This window comes from Onychomys torridus, chromosome 19, assembly GCF_903995425.1.
Source record: "Onychomys torridus chromosome 19, mOncTor1.1, whole genome shotgun sequence".
Lineage (NCBI taxonomy): Eukaryota > Metazoa > Chordata > Mammalia > Rodentia > Cricetidae > Onychomys > Onychomys torridus.
The window spans coordinates 15,954,533-15,981,826 of NC_050461.1; the positions used below are offsets into that span (position 1 = coordinate 15,954,533).

Consider the following 27,294-nt stretch of genomic DNA (forward strand, 5'->3'; position numbering starts at 1 on the left):
ACCCCTACACTGGGGGGCATAGATAGGCAGATCCCTGTGAATTCCAGAATAGCCAGGACTACATAGAGAAAGCCTGTCTCCAAACCAAAAACAAACAAAAAGTAGTTAGGACTGGTGTAATGGCTAGATTGTTTGAACCCAGTCTTTACGCCTTTTATTTCTCTGCAGCTTTGAAAGACATGTACTTATCATAGATTAAACTAAGTTTAGAAACATTTTTAAAGATATTGCCTTTCTGTTTTTATTTTTCAGAAAATTATGGATTCTTCTTCCCAGAAATAAAAAGAAATCTAGGCAAATATGTGCACCGCTGTCCTGAGTCTGTAAGAAGGTGGCTTCGGGAGCTGAAGGCTGCTGGGAAAATTACCATGTTGATCACCAGTTCTCACAGCGACTACTGTAAACTTCTTGGCACTTACATCCTCGGGTAAGTGACCAGCCATGCTTCGGGGATCTCATTGCTCTGCTTTAGGTGATCACTGAGGACTGACTGGAATCTTTCATGACTGGGGCTGTTCATGAAAGATAGCAAACCATGTGTTTTCACTTCTGTAAACAAGGTTGGCTGCCCCAACGGCACAGGACATGCTTGATCACACACAGACAGGAGGTATCTAGGCAGGAAGTATGTCAGGCTGTATGCTGCAGAAGTATATAGTCTTGTGGGTTTTACCTTTACGCTGACTAACCTAATTCACGGCCATTCTCCAAGTCCCAGCCAGCGTCCATGCCTAGCCAGTGCCCATCATCCTGGCCAGTATTTAATAAATGTGCTTCAAATATGGCTTTTAAAAAAATACATATATACTCCCCAAGAAATTGTAGGTGTAGCCCTGTATCCATTTCAGTACAGATCTATGCACCATGCTGTTTAGCAAAGCCAGCGATGGAATTAACATAAAATCAAGGCAATAGATTTTGAAAAGGGTTCAAAATAATTCAGGCCCTTCTTTATAACTACTCACGTGGCCTGGGATACAGTTTGTAACTTCTTTGAGCCCTAATTTCATTGTCTTAAACTGTTAAACAATTCCTTATGAATATAAGGGCATATTTAAATAGTGTAGCACATGCTACCCATACATATTGGGCAGAATAGCTGGTAAGCTTTAATAATTGTTAAACTAATATACATCATCTTTGGCAATACCAGGAAGGCCCAGGATTCCACAGAGGGTTGTTAGATTTCTTCTAAGATTACAAACCTCAGCAAACACAATTGCCTTGAGTGTGAACCAAGCTGTAGCCCCTCGGCTTACCTCCATCAATAATCTTTACCCCAGGATTTCTATGTTCTTTAGCATGTGTGCAGATTTAGTCACTCTGTGGCATACTTACCTGGGAATGGATTTCCTCCTTTCAGAGAAACATGTAGGCAGCTTCCTTGCAGTGAACTCAAGCTGGTGTTCAGGGTCCCTGGGAAGGGCATCTCTTCAGGAGACCTTTGCAGCCCTGGTGTAGGACCACACATCAGAACACCCAGGGCTTTCAGTTCCCTTTTCCACCATGGGTAACCAACATCCTGCTTCTCATCTTCATTTCTAGTCTCTGCACATTTCATTTATTACACTTCCTGAAGTGCTGTCTCTCCAGGGTAATGGTGAGCCCCACAGGGAACTGCCCTTCATCAGATAGTCCTTAGCAAAGCACTCCGTATACACTGATGTTGTCATCGACAACTCGTCACAGGATTGTGCTGGTTTTCAAAATAAAGTAACTTCCTCGTGTTTTGAACACTCTGAGAACTGTCACTGGGCTGAATCATGCTGCATTCTATAGGACCTGTATAGCACCAGATCTATTGACTCTTCAGCTAGTAAGTACAGATGAACTCCAGTCCTCGTGTTTGCCAACGTGGACCATTTCCGGCTACTAGAGATCCTCTTGCTTGCCAGGGTGTTTTCACAAGAGTGAGTGCCAGGTCTAGGTCAGCACTGCCTCTGTGCGCTCTCTCTCGCTCTCTCTCTCTCTCTCTCTCTCTCTCTCTCTCTCTCTCTCTCTTCTTTCTTCTTTACTTGTATTTCTTTTCTTCTTTATGTTTGTGCTTTTAGTAATTGTCATATTTTCAGGAAAATTGGCTAAGACCCAACCACCTTCTCTTTCCAGCGTAGCTTCCAACGTAAAGTGTATAAAGTAAATGTAAAGCATGGGAGAGCTGATCAAAAGATCAGCACTGATGCCGTGATAAAATGCTCAAGATTAGGTTCTGTTTTCTGTGGAACTTTCTAACTCCTTAATGGAAATCTACTTTGCTTCTTAGGAAGGATTTTGCAGACCTTTTTGACATTGTGATTACAAATGCATTGAAGCCTGGATTCTTCTCGCATTGCCCGAGCCAGAGGCCTTTCCACACCCTCGGTAAGTTCTGGTTTGCCGTCTCTCATTTGTATCCTTGACTAACACCAAATATAAACCACTGTTATATAGGGAACATCATGGCTCCTCAAGAAGAGAAGGAAAATATAAGCAAGCTTTTACATTAAACTTTACTTGGCTTTGCTTTATAACTCATGTTATATGGTAGTCACTTGTTTACATGTCAGCCTCTCCCTCTTTTCAGTGACAGAGAGCAGGGATCGCTCCTGAAATGTGATGATAGAAGTAACACGCTGCAAGTGCTGGAGGGAATGGGTTAATAAGTCAGAGTCAACCACTGTGGAGAAGAGGGCCCTAGACTCCACAAAGATCAAAACAACACAGGCACATGCGCATGTGCGCATGCACACACACACACATACACACACACATACACACACACACACACACATGCACACGCACGCACACATATACATGCACACGCACACATGCATGCACAAGCGCGCGCGCGCGCACACACACACACACACATATATATACATGCACACGCACACAGGCTTTCTCTGCAACAGGTCAGGCCTTCAGAAAAGGCTAGTGAGAATTGTCTGTCACAGTCATAAAGAAAAAGACTGATGGACAGACAAGGTTGCATGAAAAGTGCAGACATTTTGCAGTTGAGAAAGAATTTTCCCAGCCCTGTTTTCAATTTTTGGAGGAATTTCTATGCTATACTCATTTTATTTTACTCAGTAGTATCCCTTTTCTTGATATCCTTCCCATGTACTATTTTGTTTTAATTCTCTCATATATTACATCCCAGCCACAGTTTTCGCTCCCTTCCCTCCCCCAGGCTCTCATTCCCCACTTCCCCTCCCCCCCAGATCCACCCGCCTCCTTCTCCTCTCAGAAAAGAGCAGGCCTCCCAGGGACATCAACCAAGTATGGCATACTATGCTACAATAAAAACAAACATATACCATCATATCAAGGTGACTCAGTAGGAGGAAGAGGATCCCACAAGCAGCCGAAAGAGTCAGAGACAGCCCCCTCTCCCACTGTTAGGAATCCCACAAGAACACCAAGCTACTCAGCCATAACATATATGTAGAGGATCGAGGTCAGACTGCTATAGACTCCCTGAACTCTGCAAGCCTCCATGAGTCTCAGTCAGTTGATGCTGTGGGCCATATTCTCATGGTGTCCCTGTTCCCTCTGGTTCCTCTGATCCTTCCTTCCTCCCCGTCCTCCACAGGACTCCCAAGCTCTGCCTAATATTTAGCTGTGGGACTGTGCATCTGCTCCCATCAATTGCTAGATGAAGTCTCTCTAGTCTTTTTTTAACTAAAAAAGAAAAGAAAAAGAAAACTTTCTGAAAGGAGTGAGGTGATAACTCTTTGAGCCTTTGATTTGCTTTTTCTTATTGATTAATGATGATGAACTTTTTCATAGATTATTGGGCATTTGTATATCTTTAGAGAGATGCTTGCTCAGGCCCTTTGTTTCATCCAAGTTGTTACTTTTCTACTGAGTTCCTTATGTGTTTACCATAAGGAGAATCAAGCCTAAAAATGAGGTTGACTAAAGTCTCATACCATAACCAACTTTATTCAGAGCATCAGACAATTTATACTCCTGGGGTTAAGGAAAATCACATGACTAAAGTTCTCATAAGTTCAAGCTGTATACAATCACAAGTACAGGCCACACATGGCAAAAAAAAACATGTTTTTCCATAGAGGCATACAAAGGATAGTGTAAACAGTTAATTGAGTAACAGCAGCAAGTAATCTGAAGTAAACTCACTCCTACCTGCTACACCTGAGAGGAGCATGAAAACACATTCCAAGAGCAACTCTGTGTTTTGAAGAAACTGAGGTCACAAGACTTTTGTCTTGTTTCCTTGGAGTGTTCTCACAAGCACGCAGGATTCTCCTCACATGGCTCTGGAGATTCGTGGACTGTGTTCCAACACTCCCCCCACCCCTTTTTAAAGCAAGATTCCAGAGCAGTTTTTACTTGAGATGTGGTAGATAAATCTAATTGTCATTTAATGCATGAGTATCCTATAAGCAAGCAAATTCTAAACATTAGGTCAGTAAAAAACTGTGTGAGTAATACTCTGCCACCAAGAACAGGGATCCAAACTATATCCAGTATTATTACATTATTATATTGACTGGAAAAATCTAGAGAATATCTTGAAAAGAGACCTATATGATTAGTAGTTTTGATATCTTGTAGAATGTAAGTCCATGTTTGCCTTTAATAGGAACACAAATATTATGATGTCCTATGCAAATAAATGATTTCAATCCCAAGGAAAAATAAAATGCAGTGCCTTCTTCAGATGAATAAATGAGTCTGTTACAGTCCAAAGGTCCAGTCATAAACACAGAGTCATTAGAACAGATAACAGGAGCTGGATCCATCCAATCTAAAGTTTAAGCAAAGGAGGATGAGGAACTTAAGACCAATACACACGCTCAGAGGCACTCATTGCAGATGCCCAGGTCCAAGCAGCTAGCATTGCCAGAAAGAGATTCTCAGGTGACAGGGCTCTGTGTGTTTACTTCTTCCATGATGCATGGGGCCTTAACTTGGCCCCAGATGGGCTGACTTGACTTCTGATGATATGGTTGATATTTTGTTTTGCCCTTTAGCTGGAAGTTCACTATCTTTCTGGTGACTTCCACTGTCTCCTCACCCTCTCTCATTGTCCTTGATGGCCCGGGACTGGAGGAGCCAGAGTGGAATCCCAAATGTCTCAGTGATCCATCTGCAATGACAGAAACTTTGCAGTTTTCTTCTGGAAAAGTAGAAATAGGGCAGGTTAATTTATTTCCTTCTGAAAACAAATAAGCATAACAGGAAAAGGTTGGAGTGTGCAGGAATATGAGTCTGTTGCTGGAAATAGTCCTACAACATAAGCAGAATCTGAAATATATTTAAGAGTTTATGAATTAACCATAGTAAGTGAATCAAGGGGCTGGAGAGATGGCTCAGTGGTTAAGAGCACTGGTTGCTCTTCCAGAGGTCCTGAGTTCAATTCCCAGCAACCACATGGTGGCTCACAACCATCTGTAATGGGATCTGATGACCTCTTCTGTCATGCAGGTGTATGTGGAGGCAAAAAACTGCATACATAATAAATAAATAAATCTAAAAGAAAGTGAATCAAACAACCAGGTCTACCTGTTGGGCTGAGGAAAAAGAAGTATTAATAAATTGATGACTATCTGGACCATGAATTCCTCCAGTACCCTTGGATGAACCATCAATACACTAAGTATATGCCTATGGCATGGGAGAAGGTTGAAGTAAAGTAAGCAGTTAGTATTTTATGGGCCTTTTGCTGTAAATAAATCCATTCCAAAGGCGTATCCTCTTGTGCTATAGTACCTGTAGGAGACAATTTAGTGCGGAAAATAAGTAAGTTTAAAGTCAGTGAAGGGTCCACATGATACACAAATTCAAATAACTAATTCTTTTCTTGCCTCTCGAGATAATATGCAAAGACTGTCCCATGCCACTTCTCCTTCCAGAGTTTTAAATAGATTGGCTAGTGCATTAGAAATACCAAGCACCGTACATGAGACCCAGAAGAACTGGAAAAAGAATTCCATTCCCCTGCCATGCCCCAGCTTGTCTACATTGTAAAGTTAGCTTTCCCATGGGCTCTCCTAAGTCCTCATCAGAAAGTGGAGAGAATTCAAGATCAAGGTAATTATCAAATTCCTCAGCCCAGGCTTCAGGGCCACCTTCAGGCAGTGGAGGCTGTCTGTTTAAAGGAGGCTGAAGTAAAGGACCTGAGGGAGCTGTCCCAGCATAGCTTTGCTTTCAGTGTTGACTGGAGAGGGGAAATCCTTTTGCCTCTTTTGCCAGTTGTAAAGTCAGATCATCTAGTTTATATTCATTCAAGGAGTTAGCCATCTCTTCCTCATGATTAATGTCTTTCTTACCACCCTTAGATATTAGTGTAACAGCCCAAATTAATCCCCTTATCACCCTTAAGTATTTGAATAACAGTCTAAATTAATCCCCAAGTGACCCAAAGTTGAACAGGATTTTTTTCCTAGTGTATGTGCCTTTTCAATATTATTTTGGACTCTGTCCCATACTCTTACATCTAAAGTTCCTTCTTTTGGAAACTAGGGATTGTAATCATAAACAACTTGCAAGCAGTCTAATAGCTGTGATTTTAATACCTGTGCCCTCCTTTTTAAAAAACGATGCATAAGGCAAAGCCTTCCGTGGTTCCTGCCCCATCATGTGAGGGTCCCCACTCTCTTGTCTCTTAGCTGACTGCATGTCCCTGATTCATGGCACCCCTTGTTCACCACTCGAAAGGCAGTGGGACATGGGCAAATGGAGCCTAAAAATGTGGGGGACCGCATAAACAATAAATGCAATAGCCAAGCTTACCCAGAGCCTCAGACAAGTTCTATTCTGAGGGTTAAAAAGAATCGCATGAGTGAAGTTCTTATGAGTTCAAGCTGTATACAATCACAAGAACAGGCCATACACGGCAAAAACAAGTTTTTCCGTAGAAGCATAGAAAGGATAGTGTGAGCAGTTAATTGAATAACAGCAGCAAGTGATTGAGTCCTACCCACTACAACTGGGGGGAACACGAAAACATATTCCAAGAGCAAGCCCGTGTTTTGAAGAAGCCAAGGTCACAAGACGCTTGTCTTGTTTTCCTGGAGTGTCCTCACCAGCACGCAGAAGTCTGCTCACACAGCTCCCTTCCTAGAATGCATGTCAACTCTGAGCATCCGGGATATAGCCCCTCACGTGGGCTTTGCAGATGTGTCCTCCCTCCTACACACCGTCTTTCTACTCCACTGACTTTCCTTTGCTGTGTAGAAGGCAGCTATTTAGTGTGACGTAACCTGTTTGTCCATTATTCCTCTATTACCCCGATTTGGAATCCAGAAAAGTCTTAGAAAACCTTTTTGTAATTCCATTCTGCTCTTTCAAAGTCTAGATTGGTATAGAACTATGCCCTGTTGTGACTTCTGTAAGACGCCTAGAAACCTCCATTATAAATGTCTCTTCATGCTCACCGTATAGATGTTCAGAAATGCCTCAGTGTCCGTGTGTGTCTAAGGTACTTTGGTGCCTTGATCTTCCGGACTTTGATATAAAACATTTAAATACAAAGAATTAAAATTAAAATACAAAGAATTCTAAGGTTTGGGGATATAACTCAAATAGATGAGTTTGGGGGTGCAAGAGAAAATCTGTGTTCGTCAGAGCATGGCGTTGCTCTTCCTGGAGAGCCCGCGGCTCTCGCCCTGTTGCAGTGTTTACTTCCTGTGAGCTCTGCCCTCTCCAGCTGTGTCAATGCCCCACCCCCACACCCCCTCCCACACCCCCTCCTCCGGTCCCCACGTCTGGCTAATGATCGCAGCCTTCGCTGTGGGCATCTCCTTCCCTCTGCCGGCCTTCAGCGCTGTGACTGCTTTGGATCTCACTTGTGCGTGGATAGGTCCCAATTTCTTGTCCTCTGACCTACAGAGATACAGAGATGGAGTTTTCCAGATGTAGGCCTGGAACACTGGATTGCTCACAGGAGCTCATCAGCCCCCTGCCACTCGGCACGCTGACATCTCCACGATCCCCAGTTCTCTTAGGAATTTTGCCAGCCACGGATCTTAGGAAAATGATGAAAACTCGGTCATTCTCTGGGTCGCCCTGCTCTCCATCTGTCCCTTGGCTCGCCACTGCCTTCCTACCCCTGCCCTCATCTTCTGTCAGGTGGTCTGATGCAGCACTGCTGTGTGTTTGCTGTATGTTCAGTACACTCAGTCACGGAGCTCCAGCCCACATCAGCCTGGTAACCCTCAAGCCACCCTCCCCGGTAACGATGCCCGTCAGATCAGGCCTCTGCTATACCGCCCGGAGTAAATTAAATCTTTGTTCCAGTCGGAGGCAGAGAAATGAAGTGGAGACAGTGACCTTGCCGAAACAGAAAATTCCAGGAACCAGTCTCTGTGTTCAGTGTGTCTTTGATGAGTGGCATGGGCCTGACGTCAGTGGTTGTCATGGTAACCAGAGAAGAGCTGACCGTGCTGTAGCCAATGGGGGCCCAGCAACTCTTTTCAGCCTGATCCCTGGTGACCTTAAGAAAAGTGTGGGGGCGAAAGAAGCATCATCATGTAGGCAGAATCTGCATCCTCCTTTCCTGCACTACCGGAAGGGAGACCGTAGCCCTTACCAGTGCTGAGGTTTGGGGGAGGAAGGGAGGATCTCTAAGATTATAAAGTTCGGATGGACCCAATCAATTCCTGTCTGGCCCCCGCACTGCCAGCTCCCTCCAGCCCCGTTGTGGAAACTCAACATACATCTCTGGTCCCTTGGCCGCAGCCCTTGTCAACACGTGGGCTCCCCATTTTTCTCTACGCTAGTCTCCTTTTCTGACGCTCACAGGGCATTTTCTCCTGCGCAACAGCAACTTTCGCTTTCCCTCCATCTGGAAAACAAAGACACCCAAGGATGCCGAATCACCGTGTGTGATTGCGGAGCTGACTTAACCGTGAAACTGCCGGAGCCCAGGCCCTTGTCTCCCTGCAGCGCCATCCTTACGTAATCTCTCACCCTGCCCTCTCCTCCTGACCCTCCTACCTCTCCTCTGCGGCTTTTCATTCACACTGACGTCAGTTTGTTGTGTGCTGTTAAGCAGGTCAGCATCTTTCCAGTTACTCGCTTATTGGCAGGCACAGTATGTATTTAATCACATCCACAGTCATGTAGGTTCCCACTCCATGTAAGCATCCTTTGGCTACTGTGTTCTCCTTCCCGTCCCTAATGTGTACTGGCTACAGTATCTCTGCGGAAAACATGGCCTTTCACTGCTCATCCGGGTCTCTGTCCTGGCTGCTCTCTCTGTCGCTGCTTTTGTGGGCCCGGTGAAGCCTTGGTTTCTGCATCGCTAAGCTCAGAAGATGACACTCTTAGGGAGAAGGAAATCCAGGGAAGCGCCCCCTTCCTCTGTCTGGTGGCCCCACGGAACCCACAGATACTAGGCCCTTTCTGGTCCTTCTCTAGAGCTCCAGGTAGTTCCCTCCTGGGCATCAGGGGGAAGTTGCCTGCTGAGGTTTCTCTCCCACTGAGATGTGCCTCCCGTGAGTAGCAGCTGTGTTTAGAAAGCTGTCCTTAGCACTGTGCCCATAACATTGAAACATTACTAAATGAAAGTGGCCGAATCTGTCACTAAGGTACAATTCCTTAGGCACACCGGGATTACAGATGTGTGCTTACCCACATTGGGCCCGTGTGGGCTCTGGGGACCCAAACAAGGTCCTTCGGGAAGCAATCTCTCCAGTAAGCCATCTATCTCCCCAGGCCGGCTCCCTGGTTCTGATCTATTCTGTGTGCTCCAACTTTCTAGCAAGCTGTTTGTTTCCTTTAGAAGTGTAATTGTTTCTGTTTCAGGAACTTCTCCTGAGGACACACAATTAAAAATCTACTTACCCTAATCAGGATGCCAACAGAAACAAAGAAATAATTGTGCCAGTGACTTAGTTGGTAATTAGGAGCCCATGCTCCTTAGAGGAAACCACTAAAAGAATTTTTTTTTTTCTTCCAGCAGTTAAATGACTAACTACCTATCCTCAAGAAGGGGTAGGACTTCATGAGCCCCTCCCCCAGAAAAAGGGACAGTTAATGGAGCCAACCTTCTGCAGGTCTCCTGTCCTGATGCCCACGGATGCTAGGGGTTCAAAAGGAAGGAGCCAGGTCACCCTAGAAAAGAAGTCATTAGTAGGATAATTGTTGTAGCATAACCCCCAGTACAAATTAGCGTTTTTTATAGATATTTTGCTTGAACTTTTTCATTCTACTCATGGCAAGAAATATACATAAACTGTATGAAAATGTGCAATGCTGGGGCGGAGGGGGATTCCTAGCTCACATTGTGGAAAAGTTATGAAGCTAAGTAGGAACCATTCATCAAGGCTCACATATAGGAAGGAATCCTTGAAACAGTGAAAGTTCCAAATAGTTTAAAATCATAATCCATTGCTTAGTAATGTTAGAGACAGAGAAAGGATAATCTTGGTGTTACACAAAAGAACACATGAGCAAGGCAAAGTATCTGTATAAAAAGGGTAAGTTATAGCTCACAGCAGGCTAGCAAGCACATGGGTAGCTCTTGAGATGGCTTCCATCCTTTATCCTTGCCGGGTTGGTGACTCTATCTCATCCACTGGCTGGAAGTCGATTTCACCATCTGCCACAATTGGCTAATCAGTGCAAAGGAAAAGGGGAGGTTCATGAACTAGGAGTCCTTGCCAGGCTAACTACACATCCATCATGACCTCCACCTTTCCCATATAATGAGCACAATCTTCACTGTGTTCTACAGACTTGCTTATTAAAAAATATTTTATATATACTAACTATGATTTTGTCCTGCTTTTTTAAAAATAGATATCCCAATCCCCAACTTTTACAAGGAAAGAGCTGCAAATAGATTGTACACACCCTGTAAAATAAATTAGAATCTGAACTGGAAACAGAAATCAGTTACTTTCTCATCTCACTTCTTTTAGATGACTGGGTCTCTACATTCATTTGAATCAGAATTTTTTTTCTGGGCCAGAAATCAAACCCAGAACCTCATACATGCTAAGCAAGTTCTCTACCGCTGAGCTATGTACACAGTACTCAGAATTTCAGAAACCATAATTCCAAAGACTTTTTTTGTACTTCATAAGCAGCAGGAAGATTTCCACTGTCTTTGAGAAGTGAACCTCTACATATCGAATATCTACATATCAAATCTAAGTCTGCTTTCGAAAGCATCTTTGTATTTATCAGTTGTCCACAAGCCTCTGTTCTATACACAGTAAGACATTTGGTACTGAATGAAAATAGCCAAGAGAAGGATTGCTTTTGGTGTATGTCTCTGAGAAACAGGTTGAATCTTCTTGGAGTTTAATGTTGGCCTGGTCTTCAGACTGTTCTTTTGGTGTATGTCTCCGAGAAACAGGCTGAATCTTCTTAGAGTTTTAATGTTGGCCTGGTCTTCAGACTGTTCTTTTGAAAGTGGGATTTTCACTGGACTGCAGAAAAATGAAAAAAACAGATTCTAGAACGACAGCCAGTGAGGTAAAAGGTCCTTGACCATCAGCTGCCAGTGGTACATGCAGCTTTAATCGTCTGTGTTTGTACTTTGTAAGTGCTCAAAGTAGTGTAGATTGGATAGACATTTACCTCATGTTATAGTGAGGTGTATTTCACCTGTTGTTTTAAGGTTGATAAATTACTTCCCACTTAGCTGCACTGACCGTCATTTAGTCTACAAATACACTTATAAGGTGATTTGTCTTATAAGCTGAACACACATTTAGGAAGCCTGCTTACAACTTTTACATGCAGAAATTGAATTTTAACTTGAGGTACTGATCAGTACCAGAGATGTGGCTTTAGTACCTGACTTATATAGCTTTTCCCCTTCTGTATAAACTCTTATTCTGTTCCAAGGTTGATTTTATAGCAAAGCTAACAAAACTTAAGCTTTAGGACCCCCTCAGTTGTCCTCACATTCCAGTAGAGACCATGACAATTTGGTATTCATTCTCTAAAAGAAGACACTGGATATCATTGTTTAGAAACTGTATGGCCGTGGCAGGCTGCTTGTTATCTACCTTTTCTATCTTAAATTAACCCATTTCTGTTAGTCTATACTTTGCCACATGGCTTGTGGCTTACCAGTGTCTTTACATGTTGCTTTTCATGGCGGCGGTAGGTGGTGTCTCTCCCCAGCCTCTACTTCCCAGAATTCTCTTTTCTCTTGTCCCGCCTATACTTCCTGCCTGGCCACTGGCCAATCGAACTTTATTTACACAGAGCGATATCCACAGCACTTCCCCTTTTCTTTTTTTTTTTTTTTTAAGGTTTTAACTTTTACATAGTACAATTCCATATAACAAAACAATTATCAAGCAAGAATTACAGTTACAATATTAAAGAAGATATCCTATCTATCTTGTATTTATGAGTCTAAGGTTTTATATCTAACGTATCTTTTATCATAACTGAGGAAATTATAACTATCTAGTCTTCAGCCACATCAAAGACCTCAGAAGGATATAATATTACCTGAGAACCGGGAGAAGGATGCAAGCAACTTTCAGGAGTCTTGCAGGGTAGACAGAGACAGCTGGCAGCCTGAACAGTCACCTAATGTTCCTTTGTAATATTGGGGCATTTGTCTTCAGCCCACAGGGCTAGAGTCTCTCGGTCACTTCTCTCAGTGTCCTGTAGAATGTCTGGCAGTTTCCTCTGTGAAGCAGGAACCTGAAGGACCATTTTGTCAAGCAAAGTTCTGTGGTCACCTTTCTATGGGTCCTGCATGTCCAGTTGATCAAGCAGTCTAGGCAAGAACAGTTTCTTGCCCAAATGGCTATTTTTGCCAAGGTGAAGATAAACTCCATATGAAGTGTCTTCAATGCCCATCCTCCTCTCTGAAGTAAAATGGTGCTGCCAGGAGCAGACATGTCTCACTGTCCAGAAAGTCTAAATTTTAAAAATATTTTAAATGCCATATTCTGAAGGTCTTTGAAGTATTTGAAGATTACCTATCTATCTGAAATATCTCTATGTATACCCAGAAGACTTAACTAACATGGCTATGAGTATGATTATCACAGATGATTAATTATTAATCTATTTTTAATTATCTATTACAATTTTAAATGAGCTGTACAAACATAATACCTTAAACAAGAGTAGAAATATACACACAGTATAACAAAATTAACTTTAAGTTTCTTTCAATAGACTAAAATTTATACCAATGTAAAACATTTTAAACAAGTTGTTGTTCTTTAGAAGTAAGTTCCTTAATCTACCCTTTCATCCTATTATATCTATATCATATCCCCTTTTCTTCTTTAGAAAGAGATCTCATTTATAATCAACCTGCTTTAAAGAAAAATATTGTTTTTTCTCTGTCCTACACCAGAGGGCTCTTTTGATTTGGGACACAAGAATCTCTTAACCTTTTCTTTTAGCAATATGTCTGGGTTTAGAGAAGGAGTGAGCCAATTCCATCTCCAAAGCCAGCTTGATAATTTTGGGAATGTGGGCGTAGTTTCTCTTACTACTTCCTGCTGGAGGGGGGCACTGTATCTTATGGGGATACAAAGAAAATTTTAGGATTATGGAGTAGTCCATTAGGGTGAACCTCTGAGCCAGTTGTCTTGAAACCATTCTGGATGTCAGATCATCTGGGCCATGGTGTCATTGGAGACCTTTCAGGTGGTCTTGGCTGATCAAACCTGATATATCTTAGTCTGGAACAAATCCACAGCCTCTGGCTTTCTGTGGAAACAAAAGCAGAGACTCTTTTCCAAAGCAACATATCCTTATATCCAAATTTTGAAGTCAAGGTACCTTTAAAATTTACATATTTGTTTAACTCAACAGCTTTTACGATCAGATCTTTTTCTGCAGTTAAAAATCCCAAAGACAAGACAAACCAGATTCTCTGTGTAATATCCATCTTTGTAAGATTGAAATGCCGCTGTGGCTGCTGGCTCCGCCCACCTCAGCTTCCCAACATGGCGGTGGTACAGTTTACCGACAGCTCGGGGTCTGGAGCTCTTAGGACCCTCAGTGTCCTCACATTCCAGTAGAGACCATGACAATTTGGTATTCATTCTCTAAAAGAAGACACTGGATATATGGCTATGTCTCATTGAGAACATTCTTAGAGGCACAGCAAAGAAGCCAAAGGTACCAAAACCTCGAGAAAGGACACTTGTTTGAAATCTACAGTCATTGCATTCCTGAAAGGGGGCCTTCTTCCTCCAATGTAATTTCCAAAGCTGTACTAATGGCTACCAGAGTCTTTGATAACATATCATCTTTTTCATTAAACTTCATCAAACAGGCAGATTATCATCAGCTCCCAGCCTGTGTCCAAGGCATGTAATAGCAGGGTGTTAGATACAATCCAGGGTGTTAGATGCACCTAACTTCTTTCACTAGCCCTGCTTTATCAGGGGTAGGGAGAGTTATGGATTAGGCAAAGACCAATAGCATGGTGGGAGAGAGAAGACAGTTTGGACCAGTTGGCACTCATGCTTTGCCCTCAGGTGGCCCTCCACTACTCTGTCTTCTGCCCTAAATCAGGAGTAGGGTAAAGTGATTGAATCCTTTCAGGTGCAATTTTGTTTTGTTTCTTGAGACAGAATTTCTCTGTGTAACAGTGCTGGCTGACCTGGAACTCACTCTGTAGACCAGGTCGACCTTGAACTCACAGAGGTCCACCTGCCTATGCTTCTTGAGTGCTGAGATTAAAGGCATGTGCTACCACTGCCTGGCTGCAATGTCTTTAATTTAAAAGAAAATGTATATAATGTATTCTGATCACATTTTTTCCTCTTTCTCAACCCCTCCCGAATCCTCCCTATTTCCTCACTAATTTAACTCCTTGCCCCCCCTCTCTCAAACACAAACAGAAGAAAAAAAAAGAAAAGAAAAGAAACACAAAGACCACACACACCAAAATATACAAGCAAAAGATCAATAAGACCAAAAAACAAAAACAAAAAACCCATAAAGCAATATGAGAAAAATTACCAAAATACCACTGGGTTTGCCTTGTGTTGGCCAACTACTCCTGGGCATGGGCTTACCCTGGTGTGGTTAATACACCCAGTGAGACTCCATTAAAGACTACTAAGTTTTCCTTCCTTCCAGTTGCAGATAGCTTCTTTGTTAGTGGGGGAACCCATGTCCACCCACCCCTCTCAGTGCTGGGATAAGGCACAAATTTTAAACCTGGCTTTAACAGGTCACTAATAAAAGTCTATTCCCTCTGCTCTACTTCCCAAAAGACAGGACTGAATTGGGTTTCCATGATGATGTTCACTAAGTGAACCATTTTTATTAAAGCACAAGCAGGGTAACCAGCAGGTAAGGGTGCTTCCTGACAAGACAGGGTACCCAGCAACCTGAGTTTAAGCCTTAGAACCCATTTAGTTGAAGACAGAACCAACTCCTGAGATTTGCACCTCCAAATGTGTGCCATGGCGTGCATGTATACCAATGCCTGTATAAATAAATGTGAACACAGAGTGCTTTGTGAACACACGAGTCCTTCCCACACGGTTTCCTTCTATCTGTGGTCTGTGGCCCTGGGTGAAGCCCAGCTAAAAAGTGGTTGTCAACCATATTTGCAGAGAACGATGAGGAGCAGGAGGAGCTGCCTTCTCTGGATAAACCTGGCTGGTACTCCCAAGGGAACGCCACCCACCTTTACGAGCTTCTGAAGAAAATGACCGACAAGCCTGAACCCAAGGTAATTTCTGATGGAGGCAGAGTCCTTGATGTCCCCATCCAGATGCAAACAGTGGTAAACAAAACTGTGGCTGTAAATGGTTACAGTTCAGTATCTAAGTGGGTCATATGCCTCTGAGCATCTGCTGCGTCTCTTCTTTTTTCTCTTCTGACTGACACTCTTTTGGTAGGTACTTGGTCTTTATCTGTGACAGGAAACAAGGGTTCCAAAGAGGTCACAACTCTAGGAAGGTCATGACTCAGACATGGGGTGCCTGAGAAATGTCATCCCGGTAACACCCGACCAAAGGATACTTTATACAGAAAGCAAGCAGTGTCTGAAATGGCAGTGACTTGCCAGCTTTCCCTTGAATTACATTGGATTTAATCCCTTGGTCACATTGTCAAGGTTAGACATTGGTATGTGTTTTCAGCACATAAGCCCAGTGAGCAGGAAAAGCCATTGGGTAGCTGAGCCCTGGTCCAGGCTTTCTTAGCCTCTTGAGATCTGGTCAGGGGTTCAGTGGACACAGGACCTAGACGAGGAGCCTCTGGTTCTGACCTTAACCTCACACTCTCTTCTGTTAGTTGAGGGGTGTAGTCTGGAGCAGAAGCACTTTGCCTCAAAATACCCGGGGGGCCTTCTAAATTTTACATGCTAGAGCTGTTCATTCATGAGTTCTGTTTCAGCAGATCCAGGGCAAGTTCTCAGGGTGGATAAACCCTTGAACAGTGGTTATGGTACGTGTTCTTAATAATAGGTAATCCCTCTAAGTTGTCAGTTTTAGTTCTAGAGGCAGATTTAATTATAGACGTGTGAAAATACGCAGGCTCGCTTCTTCATTAAGAAAATCAAATAAAATGGTGTCTCCTCTTCGACCTTCCTTCCATCTTCAAAGGTGTCATCCTTGAAATTACTTAGGGAAGTTTCAGGCACTTGCGCCATTTTGGCTCTCGGACTCAGATGCCTGTTGAAGGCAGTGTTCTGTTTCTGTGCTGTGGCCACCCTTCTCACATCCACGCCCCATTCAGAACTTTCTGTCTGCATCATAGGTCGTTTACTTTGGTGACAGCATGCACTCAGATATTTTCCCAGCCCATCACTATAGTAACTGGGAGACAGTCCTTATTCTTGAGGAGCTGCAGGGGCAAGAGATGGAGAAGGCTGAGGACGCAGAGCCTCTGGAGAAGAGAGGAAAATATGAGGTAAGGATCCTGTCTCTTTTTCTTAGGTGTGTGAAAGCTGAAGTTCTCTTATGTTACCTGACTCTAGAATGAGCTGGGAACGGTGTCATCTGCCTGTAGTCCCACCACATGATTAAGTGGAACAAGAGGGTCAGTGTCTCAGGGCTAGCCTTGGCTACATAGTGAGTTTTACCCCAGCCTTGGCTTCATGAGACCCTGTCTCAAAAAAAAAAAAAAAAAAAAAATTCTAGTCTGACTGAATACCTTCATGTTTCCATAGTTTATGTTTGAGTCACTGTAATTTAATGGCTTCCGCCTAAGCAGATAGCTGTAGCCAATGTACTCGTATCACCTGCTTTTAAGAACCTAGTATGTGCCATTGTCATCCCGTCATGGATGGAGAGAACTGCATGACACTCACTCCCCCTTAAACTGGGGAGCGATTGGCTGTGAGAGACAGTGAATCATTTTTTTCAGTGGTGTACCTGCTGCTACGTTGCTCATGTTCCAGTAAAAAAGCCCACACCCTTGCTCATGCAAGCAGCCCTGATTAAACTCAGGGAGTCACTTCTTAAAAAGACACCAAAGTCGGAGGGGACTTGTTGAGAAGAGGGAGTTCAGGGGAAGGGGGAGATGGGGTAAGGAAATGAATATAATCCAAATTCATAGTATACATGTGAAATCATCAAGGGAAAAATACCAAAAGAAAAAAGTGTAACCTGTCATGCATCTCCCTGCCTAGGTTTGAAAGTAAAGGAAGCAACTGTATGTTGTTGTTGTTTTTCACAAATATCTTGACATCAACCTGAGCCTCCCACCTGATGAAGTCCTGTTGCTGCGATGCAGAGCTCAGGCCTGTTGCTCTGAACAGCACAGTATAAACACCACCTCGTCAGGTTTAGTCACTTTCCTGCCTCCCTGTGGAGGGGACAGAACTCAAACGTCTTCAATTCCAGCATTCCCTAGAGAACCAAGAGAACGATGCCACTGTGGGAGAGTCTGTTGAGGCTGTTAAGAAAAATGTAGTTTTCCCAACCAAGTGTCAAGCATGTGATATAGAAAAGAATCTCTCTTTCTGTTCAAAAAGTTCAAAAACTGCCTACAGAAGGATCTGATTCACATTCCTAATGACTGTATTAAGGCTAAATGAGCTTTCACAAATAAAGTTAGTTAAAAGGGAATTAGCCGAATCATCTCAAAGCTGATGCCATGAACTAGAACACTGTTCCTGGGTGACACATTCTGTGCTGATCAGTTTCCCTTTGCTGTTTGAACTCCATTTCTGCAGTGTTTTGCAATACTTTCCAATCTAAGCAAAGTCCATCTGGAATCTGACGATCACTTTTACCTCCCACGATTTGTGACAGGAAACTTGAGGACCAGGGACATCTCAAATGGAACTTGACAAGCTTCTGCACAAACTCCTTTTTCTATACTCTTGGTACATTAGCTCATTATCCACTTTTCTGTCAGAGCTTAGTGACAGATGAGGAAAGATGGTACATGTTAGTGATTCACAAGGCTTTTAGAGTGACTAAGGAATAATATTCTTTACCTCTTAAATCATAAACAAGCAGCCAGTCAACAGTCTGTTCTTGAGACTAGGAATCACTGAGGGTCTTGGTGCCGTGCAGCCAGCCTTGTGTTGAAGGACCAGGACTCTCTCCTGGGGCTTCCTTCATTACTGTTCTAGTTTGTTTCTTCACTTTAACTAAAAACAAATGAAAAAGAAACTGCATGCTTTGTAGAATATTGTGTCTTAAATTTAGATTAAAAAATAATTTACTTTCAATGCATTTTTAACAAATAAGAAAAATAAGGTAATAACCTTTAATTAGGGAAAGCTTATCTACTGCATCCACAGTAGGAATGTACTGTAGCAGAAGAAAATGAAGGAAGAGGGAAAATACATTACTATGTGTGTGTATATATATATATTAATTACATGGAGACCCAGGCAGGGTCTCCTTCCACATTCTGAGCTGGACAAAGATACCTCTTCTTGATTATGCCATGTAACAGAACTGGCCATGAGAAAAGAGAAAAAATGTGGAATGAGCTTAAAAGGCAGTTTATCAAATTGTCGTATTCTACAGTTATATGACCATTAGCATAGAAAGAATCATCAAGGTACCAAAATTAATAGGAAAGTTCAGTCAGAATGCTGGAGCTAAATTGGCATTCAGAAGCCAACAGCTGTTCTCTACAGCAGTCATAGCCACAACTGCAGAGAGAGACAAATTACAGAGACAACAAAATGAAAACCCTAGGAAGTAACCCACCAAACACATAAGACCGCCGTCAGTAAACTTAAGCTTCTGTTAAAGTTTTTAAATACAAACCTACATAATTGAAGAGATATACTAATAGGGTGTGTTAGAGTCTGTTTACAAGATTGATGCAGTGCTGTGTGAAGTCCTGGGAGGATCTGGGCAGGTTTTCTGCAGTTTAGAAGACTCAATCCTCACAAGACTAAAGAAATGAAATGGGTATTTTTAGCCATAATACAAAGCTTTACTAATTTTTTACCCTAGTACTCATGACTTGGTACCAAGTGAGCAGACCTAACCCAGAATTCTAAAAGTTCTACACTCTGAACGCTTTTGATTTTTGAGTCTGACCTCACAATGTAGCCCAGGCCTGCCTCAAGCTTGAAGCCCTCTTATTTGGGCCTCTTGAGTTCTGGGAGTATATGGGTCAACTACCACACCTGGCTGGCTTCTGAAAATTTTTTTAATACCAATATCATCATATTGGTATTATTATTGTTCAAAAATTCCAGTATTTAGAGCCTTTGAATTCTGAATTTTTCAGATAATGGATGCTTAAATAAAATATGTTCAAATATTCTCAAAACTGACAAATTCTAAAATCTGGGTATGCCCCTGGCCCCAAGATGTCAGGAGGAGACATTCACTCCATAGATAACAAATGTTGCATAGAGAATAGCATCCAGGCAAAGTCCGTGTCACACCACACAGGAGCCAACAGAATACTCCAGTCAGGAGTGAGAGGAGGAGAAAAGTACTTTGATCCCCTTCCTCGTCCTTCACATAAGAATAACCTCTGAAGGGATTATAGACCTGAAAATAAAACCACGCCTGTAATGTTTATTGAAAAAAAGTTTGAAAATATTTTTGTAGCTGTGGAGGTCTGAATGAGAATGGCCCTCATAGGCTCATGTATTTGAGTACTTGGCCCCCAGCTGCTGGAACTGTTTGGGAAGGATTAGGAGGTGTGGCCTTGTTAGAGGAGGTGTGTCACTGCAGGGGGCTTAGAGGTTTCAGTAGCCAAAGCCATTCCCTGTTAGCTCTCTGTGTCCTCCTTGCAACAGTGCTCCCTACCAGGATGATCCTGGACTCAAATCTTAACTATAAGCCCCCAATACATTCTTCTATAAATTGTCATGGTCATGGTGTCTCTTCACATCAATAGAAAAGTGGCTAAGACAGTAACCTCACTGTAAGGAGTGATTTCTCAAGTTACAACTTGAAGGATAAGAAGCAGAAATAAGAATAAGAGCTGAGGAGATAGCTCAATCAGTAAAGTGCTTGCCTCAAAATCATAAAGACCTGAGTTCAGTCCTCAGAACCTATGTTTTTAAAAAGCCAGGCTTGGTGGCACGTGTTTGTAATGCCTGTGGGAGATAGGGGATGGAGTCAGGAGGGACCACAGGGCTTGCTGGCCACCCGCTCCAGCCAAATCAGTGAGCACCAGGTTCAGTGAGAGAACCTGTCTCAAAAAATAAGGTTTAGAGAGAGCCAGTCCAGTAAGATACTCAACGTTGACCTCTACCCTGCGCACACACATGCACACACAGAACTAAATAAATACCTACCCTTTGGAAAATCCGTCCATAGAGAGTCTGCCTGGGAAAGAGTCAGTGGTTAGCCCTAGAAATGGACATATTTATCTCTCCGTCTCCTCAGAGAAAGCTAGAAAATATTCTTTTAGGAAAAAACAATTACAAAACAAAACTAGTAACCCAGGCATAGTGGTGCATACCTTTAATCCCAGCACTTGGGAGTCAGAAGCTAATTAATTAATTAATTAATTAATGCTCATGGGTTTTTTAAGAGGTTTGTTTTAAAGCAAATAAATAAAGAATGAATGAATTAATAAATAAATAAATAAATAAATGCTGGTGGGTTGTTTTTTTTAAAGAGGTTTTTTTTTTCCATTTTACATACCAATTGAGTTCCCCTCCCTCCCCTTCTTCCGCCCCACCCCCACCCCATCCACTCCTCAAGGATAATTAGGCCTCCCATAAGGAGTCAACAACGTCTGCATACTAAATTGAGGCAGGACCAAGCCCCTCTCCACTGTGTCGAGGCTGAGCAAGGTGTCCCACCCTAGGGAATGTGATCCAAAAAAGCCATTTCGTGCACCCGGGATAAGTCCTGGTCCCACTGCCAGGGGCTCCCCAAACAGATCTAAAGCTAGTCATTTTAAACCTGTATTGATGGACTGGCTTCATGTTTCAGATATACTGAAAGCAATAAGTATGTTTTCATGTCCTCATCCTCTCCTAACCAAAAAAAGAAAAAAGAAACCTGAGAAAATTCCAAAGAAATTGATTTTTAATTATCCTTCAATGTAGTAATACTAGTAATGATGATTTGTAAATTAGAATTACTTTAATCCTGGAGAAAATATCTTATTATAGAACTTAGGATAGTTTTCAGATTGTGACAACTGACCATTTAAAGAGCCAGTTCTGGATCATGTCAAAGGGCACTCGTAATAAGGAAATGGTATTTTCTTTGCAAAAATGTCATAGGTTCCCAAACTGGGCTCACAGGTTCCTATAGCATTTTCCTACTTCCTTTTATTCAGTGAGTGAATAAAACACTTGCAGGAGCAGTTCCCTACAGATGCCACTGGAATCACAGCTGTTCCATTCTCTTTCAGGAACCAAAGGTAAAGCCTCTAAATTCCTTATCAAATAAATGGGGCTCATATTTTACTGACTCAGTCTCGAGACGAGGGGATGCAGAAGACTCCTTGGTTTATACGTGGTCCTCTAGGAGAATCAGCACCTCCAGTACTATTGCAATTCCAAGCATCGAAGTGATTGCAGGTAATGGAAGATATCTGGGAGGTCTCCCTGACCTAGATAGTAACTCTCAGTGGTGTTGTCTTAAAAGGAGTCGTTTTCTCAAGACATTGTTACTTTGTTCCTTTACTTTTGAGATTATAATTTAATCACATCATTTCTCACTTCCATTTCCTCTTTAAATCCTCTCATATACCTCACCTTGTTCTCTTTCAAATTCATGGCATCTTTTTTCATTAATTGTTACATGCATATATGTACATATGTATCTGTGTGTGCGTGTGTGTGTGTGTGTGTGTGTGTGTGTGTGTGTGTGTGTGTGTGTATTCCTAAATAGATCTTGCTCAGTCTGTATAATAAGGTTTTGTTTGTTTGTTTGTTTGTTTTTAGGAGAAAGAGCTTCTAGATATGGCAGCCTGGGTTAGGGGACAAACACACACACACACACACACACACACACACACACACACACACCCCTTTCTGGAGCCAACTACAAAGACTAGACACTTTTTAAAAATCTGTTGGGAGAATTACCAGGACAAGATGCTTAAGAAGCCCAGTAAGATGAACCTGGCTTTGGGGCTGCTCCCCCCCCCCCCCCCGCCAAGAGTCCACTGGTGTTGAGTGAACCTTTCAGTGACTCATGTAACTTCTCAGATAGGAACTAGAAGAGATAACGGGCCTGGTGCTCTCCTTCAGTCTCTGTTGTAAGGATGAATTAAGGCAAAGTCCACATTTGCTGAATAGCAAAAAATGGTAGTCCATCAATGGTTAATGCCTTCACACACTTGGTGGAAATGAGTACCCACGCACATTATTCTGGGACTCAAATACTTCCTTAAAACAAGTCTCATAATATATAGCCCAGAGTGAATGATTGCCAGGAATGAGGCTCAAAACCACAAAAATACTAACAACGAAAACAGCCAACTGGGGTTGGGGATTTAGCTCAGAGGAAGAGCGCTTGCCTAGCAAGCACAAGGCCCTGGGTTTGGTCCTCAGCTCTGGGGGGGAAAAAACAGCCAACTGCAGAAAACAAAGAACTGAGATATTTTGTCGATGGAAAAACTAAGAGAATGGGAATTTTTAATTACATCAAAATTGGTTTGTAATGAATAGACTTCACAGCTGATTAGACCCAGTAGAAAGTGGACTAGTTCAAAGGAGATGTGCAGCAGCTGGCCACTGAGCTGTGTGTCAGAGAGCAGGCCAGACAAAACTGGAAGGAGCCAGGTTTCATGGCTGGGAAAGGGGGAGAGAGGTGTATCTTATCTGTTCTGATGTTGGAGACACTTCCTCACAATGTAACACAGCAGTCATGTTCTTAGGAATGAGCTGTGTCTCCTCGGAACCCTGGCTTGATTCTGTCAGTGACAGACTCAGTGGTCAGACACCATTGTGTTTCTTACCTCAGCGTAAGAAAGGCAGCTCGAAGAAAAGGTCTGATGGTCATGGCTTTCCACATACGAAAGATAAGATCTAACGGACTCAAATCCTGCTGACTTCTGTTGAAGTCCCGAGAGCTATTCTGTTTCTGTGTTATTTTACAGTGTAGGGATGTATTCATTTTGGTTCACTTCATTTAATTGTGCCAGAGTTGGGATAACATGGCCGATATGGTGTACTCATGACAGAATTGAAGAGAAAACCGCACGATAAGCCAGAAGAATCAGGAGAAAGGAGTCTTTTCTATTCTGTTCTGAGTAGTCAGCTGCCATCAGCCACCTCCTACAACAGAGATACGACAGTTTTCTTCTTGCTGACTCCATGGGCTCCGGAATTTGGCAATCTTTGTTTGTGACCTTAGTTTGCCTATTCTATACCCAGAATCATGTGTGTGTGTGTCTGTGTCTGTGTGTCTGTCTGTGTGTGTCTGTGTGCATGTGTGTGCATATGTGTGTGTGCATGTGTGTGGTGTGTGTGTGTGTGTGTGTGTGTGTGTGTGTGTGTGTGTGTGTGTGTGTGTGTGTGTGTTTCTTCAGGCAACATCCACCTTTCCCTTTCACAGGGCTAAAACTCACCAAGTAACCACATAGGGTAAGCTAGCTAGCTGGTCAGCAAGCTAGAGAGCTGTCTATACCTGCCTCCCCGACAGTGGGATTTACAACCATGCATCGCTGCCCCCAATTCTTAAATGTGAGTTCTGGGGATCCAACTCAGAGCCACCTCCCCAGCCTCAGGTTTCTTTTTTTAATTTCTATTATTTGTAGTGAGGTGTATATAACAATATGTATGAGTCCAATAGAGACCAGAAGAAGGCTTTAGACACCGTGGAGCTGGAGGCATAGGTGTCGGTGAGCTGCTGGGATCTGAACTCTGATCCTCTCAATGAAGCAGCAGCACTGTTAACCCCTGAGTCGTCTCTGTTGGTATACACACTGGAATGCAGGTGTCCACACAGGCCCCAGATCCCCTTGGAGCTGCAGTCACAATCAGTGTGAGCCAGTTGATGTGGGTTCTGGAAAGGGGAGGCGGGGATAGACAGCTCTCTAGCTTGCTGACCAGCTGGCAAGCCTTGAGTCCTCTGTGAGAGCAGTACATGTTCTTATCCACTGAGCTAACTCTCTGAACAACCCCAGTTTTTAAGGTGTTTGGGGGGCAGGGCATAGAGGCCAGAAGAGGGCATCAGTCCCTGAAACTGGAGTCACAGGTGTTGGTGAATGGGGATGCTGGGAACCAAATTCCTTACCTCAGGAAGAGCGGCAAGTGCTTTAAACTGTGGAGCCATTTTTACCAGCCTCTATTTTTCTTTTTTTTTTTTTTTTAGATTTATTTGTTTATTTATTATGTATACAGTGTTCTGCCTGCATGTATGCGTGTTTGCCAGAAGAGGGCACCAGATCTCATAGATACTTGTGAGCCACCATGTGGTTACTGGGAATTGAACTCAGGACCTCCGGAAGAGCAGGCAGTTCTCTTAACCTCTGAGCCATCTCTCCAGCCCAAGCCCCCATATTCTTAGTAATAACAAATCTTTGTTGTTACCATAAACAGCATTGCATGTTACTTAGTTAGTGTCATTCATATTTAAATACCCAGAATTCAGGGTATCTGATGCTTACTAATGTTAAATATTCTCCTCTTCACAGTAAATGTGACTTTTTCTGGCATCAAGAAAGCAATGTTCCCTCTTCCAATCCAACACTATTTTTTTCTGGTAGAGATTAACTGCTTGAGTCTTGATGCCTCTCAGTGGCACCTAATAAAAAGTGTAATTTGGGCAGAGTTCTGGGGATTGTGTATAGTATATATAAATGCAGTGTGGCATACATCCTATTGCAAATTTTATATATTTACTCTATACTCTGTATCCCTGGTGCCAACCTATCTGTAGCACAAGTATCAAAATTACTGATAAAATAGAAACGCTGAATTTTTTTTGCTTCTGCTGGGTTTTTGTGTTTGTTTTTGTTTTGACACTATAATGTAATTACATCATTTCCCCTTCCCTTTCCTCCTTCCACATTCTCCCATATATTCCTTCTTCCTCATTCAAATTCATGCCCTCTTTTCTCACTAATGCTGTTACGTGAATACACACACACACACACACACACACACACACACACACATATTCCTAAACACAGAAACGCAGACTGCCCAGCATGTATGATCTACTTGTATGTACCTGTTTTCAAGGTCCACCATTTGGTGCTAGGTGATCAATGACGTGCTCTTCCCTGGTGAAGACTGCCTCCCACTCCCAGCATTCCTCAGTCATCTGTAGTTCTTTGTGTGGAAGCTTCATGCTCATCCCCATCCACTTACTCTGACTATTATTGTTGTCCTTGTTCTAATCTAATTATATTCATGAAAGGAGTTTGGTGACTAACAAAGAACAATCATCTTTTCCTTCCCTCCTTCACAGAGTTACCCCTGGACTACAAATTCACAAGATTCTCTACAAACAATTCAAAAACAGCTGGTTACTATCCATTGGTCCATTATGCCTTGGGTTCTCAAGATACAAGCAGCAAAACAATATTTACTGAAAAATGAACCAACCATATGGGCAGCAGACACACTGTTAAAAAAAAGTTAATTTTCAAAAATGCAAATGATTTATGGGAACAATTTTTCAGTGAAAATTGACCAAATGGGTACTTGTTAATCTGTCTTTTTAAAATATATATCATTTTATATAAATAATTTTAATGTTTAACAGTTCTTGTTATATTAAAAACTTTAGTACCCTAAACTGAAAAAGAATATGTTTAATATTTTCTATACTAGTAGTTTTGAGGATTCTCCCAAGATGATAACAAACACCTATGCAAGAGTATATTTATATGTCTACCTGGTCCAGCATTTTCCAAAGCCTGGGCCACAGACTGACAGCAGAGCAACATAGAACTTGAAAATGCAAATTTGAATGCCTTGTTCCAAACCTCCTAAATCAGACACTTTGGGAGTAGGGCTGAGCAATGGCTTTTAAACAAGCCTTCCAATGAATGTGATTCTCAACTGTGATTTGAGACCTAGTGAATAAACTCTGTGCTCCAAAAATAGATTTGTATAGTTAAATACAGGTAAATATTCATATCTTTGATATGTCCATGTCAAAAAGTATAACCAGAATTGATAGCCAACACCAGAGTCTAATGAAACTCAATTCTTTTTCCAAGCTACCAAGCTTTTTTTTTCCCCAAAAATACATAAAGAGACATGATTTCTTGAGATGATGTAGCCTTACTCCTTAGTATTAATTTCTCCCGTTAGGAAGAAGTTAAATTTAGACCTAGTACACCGAGTTCGGGGTTAGTCCTTGGGAAGGGGGAAGAAATGGCTGAAGGCATTCAGTGTTGAGAGTTGTACCAGGCCACTCCAGGTCGGTAGGCGTGTTCTGGGTGTTCCCATTAGCTGTGTTAGAAGCATTTGCAGCAGACCATGGCCACACAAGATGTTTGGCTTCAGATGATGGAAGTCCCTGGATCCTCTTTTGCCTGTTAACTTCATTGTCCATAATAGACAAGACTAGAAAACGTTATCATTATTTTTTTTCCGTGGAATTCAGCTTATTAACCTATGCACTGAAAAACTATTTTCTTAAAATGTGTAAATGTTCAGATAAATCCCAAGTGTACTATGAGGATGTGTTTCTCAGGGTAATTAAAAGGATAACTTTTTTTTCCTTATTGTCTGTATCTTTGATGCTGATCAATAAGTATACATAAACAGTGACGTATCTGATCTCCAAAATGTCGTTGGAGTATTATACTGAGCACGCACAATCCAGCTTAGGGCCAAATAGAAGATGCTGTCTATTGTATGCTTTAGTAGACGTTTCACTGTGCTTTAAAATAAAGCTATTTTTCCCTATGGCTGTTTCTTGTGTTAGTGAAGAGAAAGCTTTTTTTTTTTTTTACATTTGTGTGTGTGTGTTGTATACCCAGGTCATCGCACTTGGGGCAAGTGCCTTTACCCAGTGAGCTATCTTGTGGCTC

At 42.3% G+C, this 27,294-nt stretch overlaps 1 protein-coding gene across 1 annotated transcript; it reads left to right on the top strand.

Annotated features, from left to right (window-relative positions):
- The first annotated feature begins 256 nt into the window (after positions 1-256).
- LOC118570532 (5'-nucleotidase domain-containing protein 1-like) lies at positions 257-27,161 on the top strand. The gene is made up of 6 exons (XM_036169092.1): positions 257-427; positions 2,261-2,358; positions 15,513-15,631; positions 16,663-16,815; positions 21,706-21,874; positions 25,719-27,161. Exons 1-6 carry the CDS (start codon positions 369-371, stop codon positions 25,847-25,849), a joined length of 729 nt encoding a protein of 242 aa, XP_036024985.1. The 5' UTR covers positions 257-368; the 3' UTR covers positions 25,850-27,161.
- Positions 27,162-27,294: the final 133 nt, after the last annotated feature.

What these genes read in the sequence shown, in the direction of transcription:
- LOC118570532 (XM_036169092.1), top strand. Translation starts at nt 369, where the DNA reads ATGTTGATCACCAGTTCTCACAGCGACTACTGTAAACTTCTTGGCACT. An exon ending in CTTGGCACTTACATCCTCGG is followed by an intron (nt 428 to 2,260) that starts GTAAGTGACCAG and finishes TTTGCTTCTTAG; the next exon opens with GAAGGATTTTGCAGACCTTT. An exon ending in CCGACAAGCCTGAACCCAAG is followed by an intron (nt 15,632 to 16,662) that starts GTAATTTCTGAT and finishes TCTGCATCATAG; the next exon opens with GTCGTTTACTTTGGTGACAG.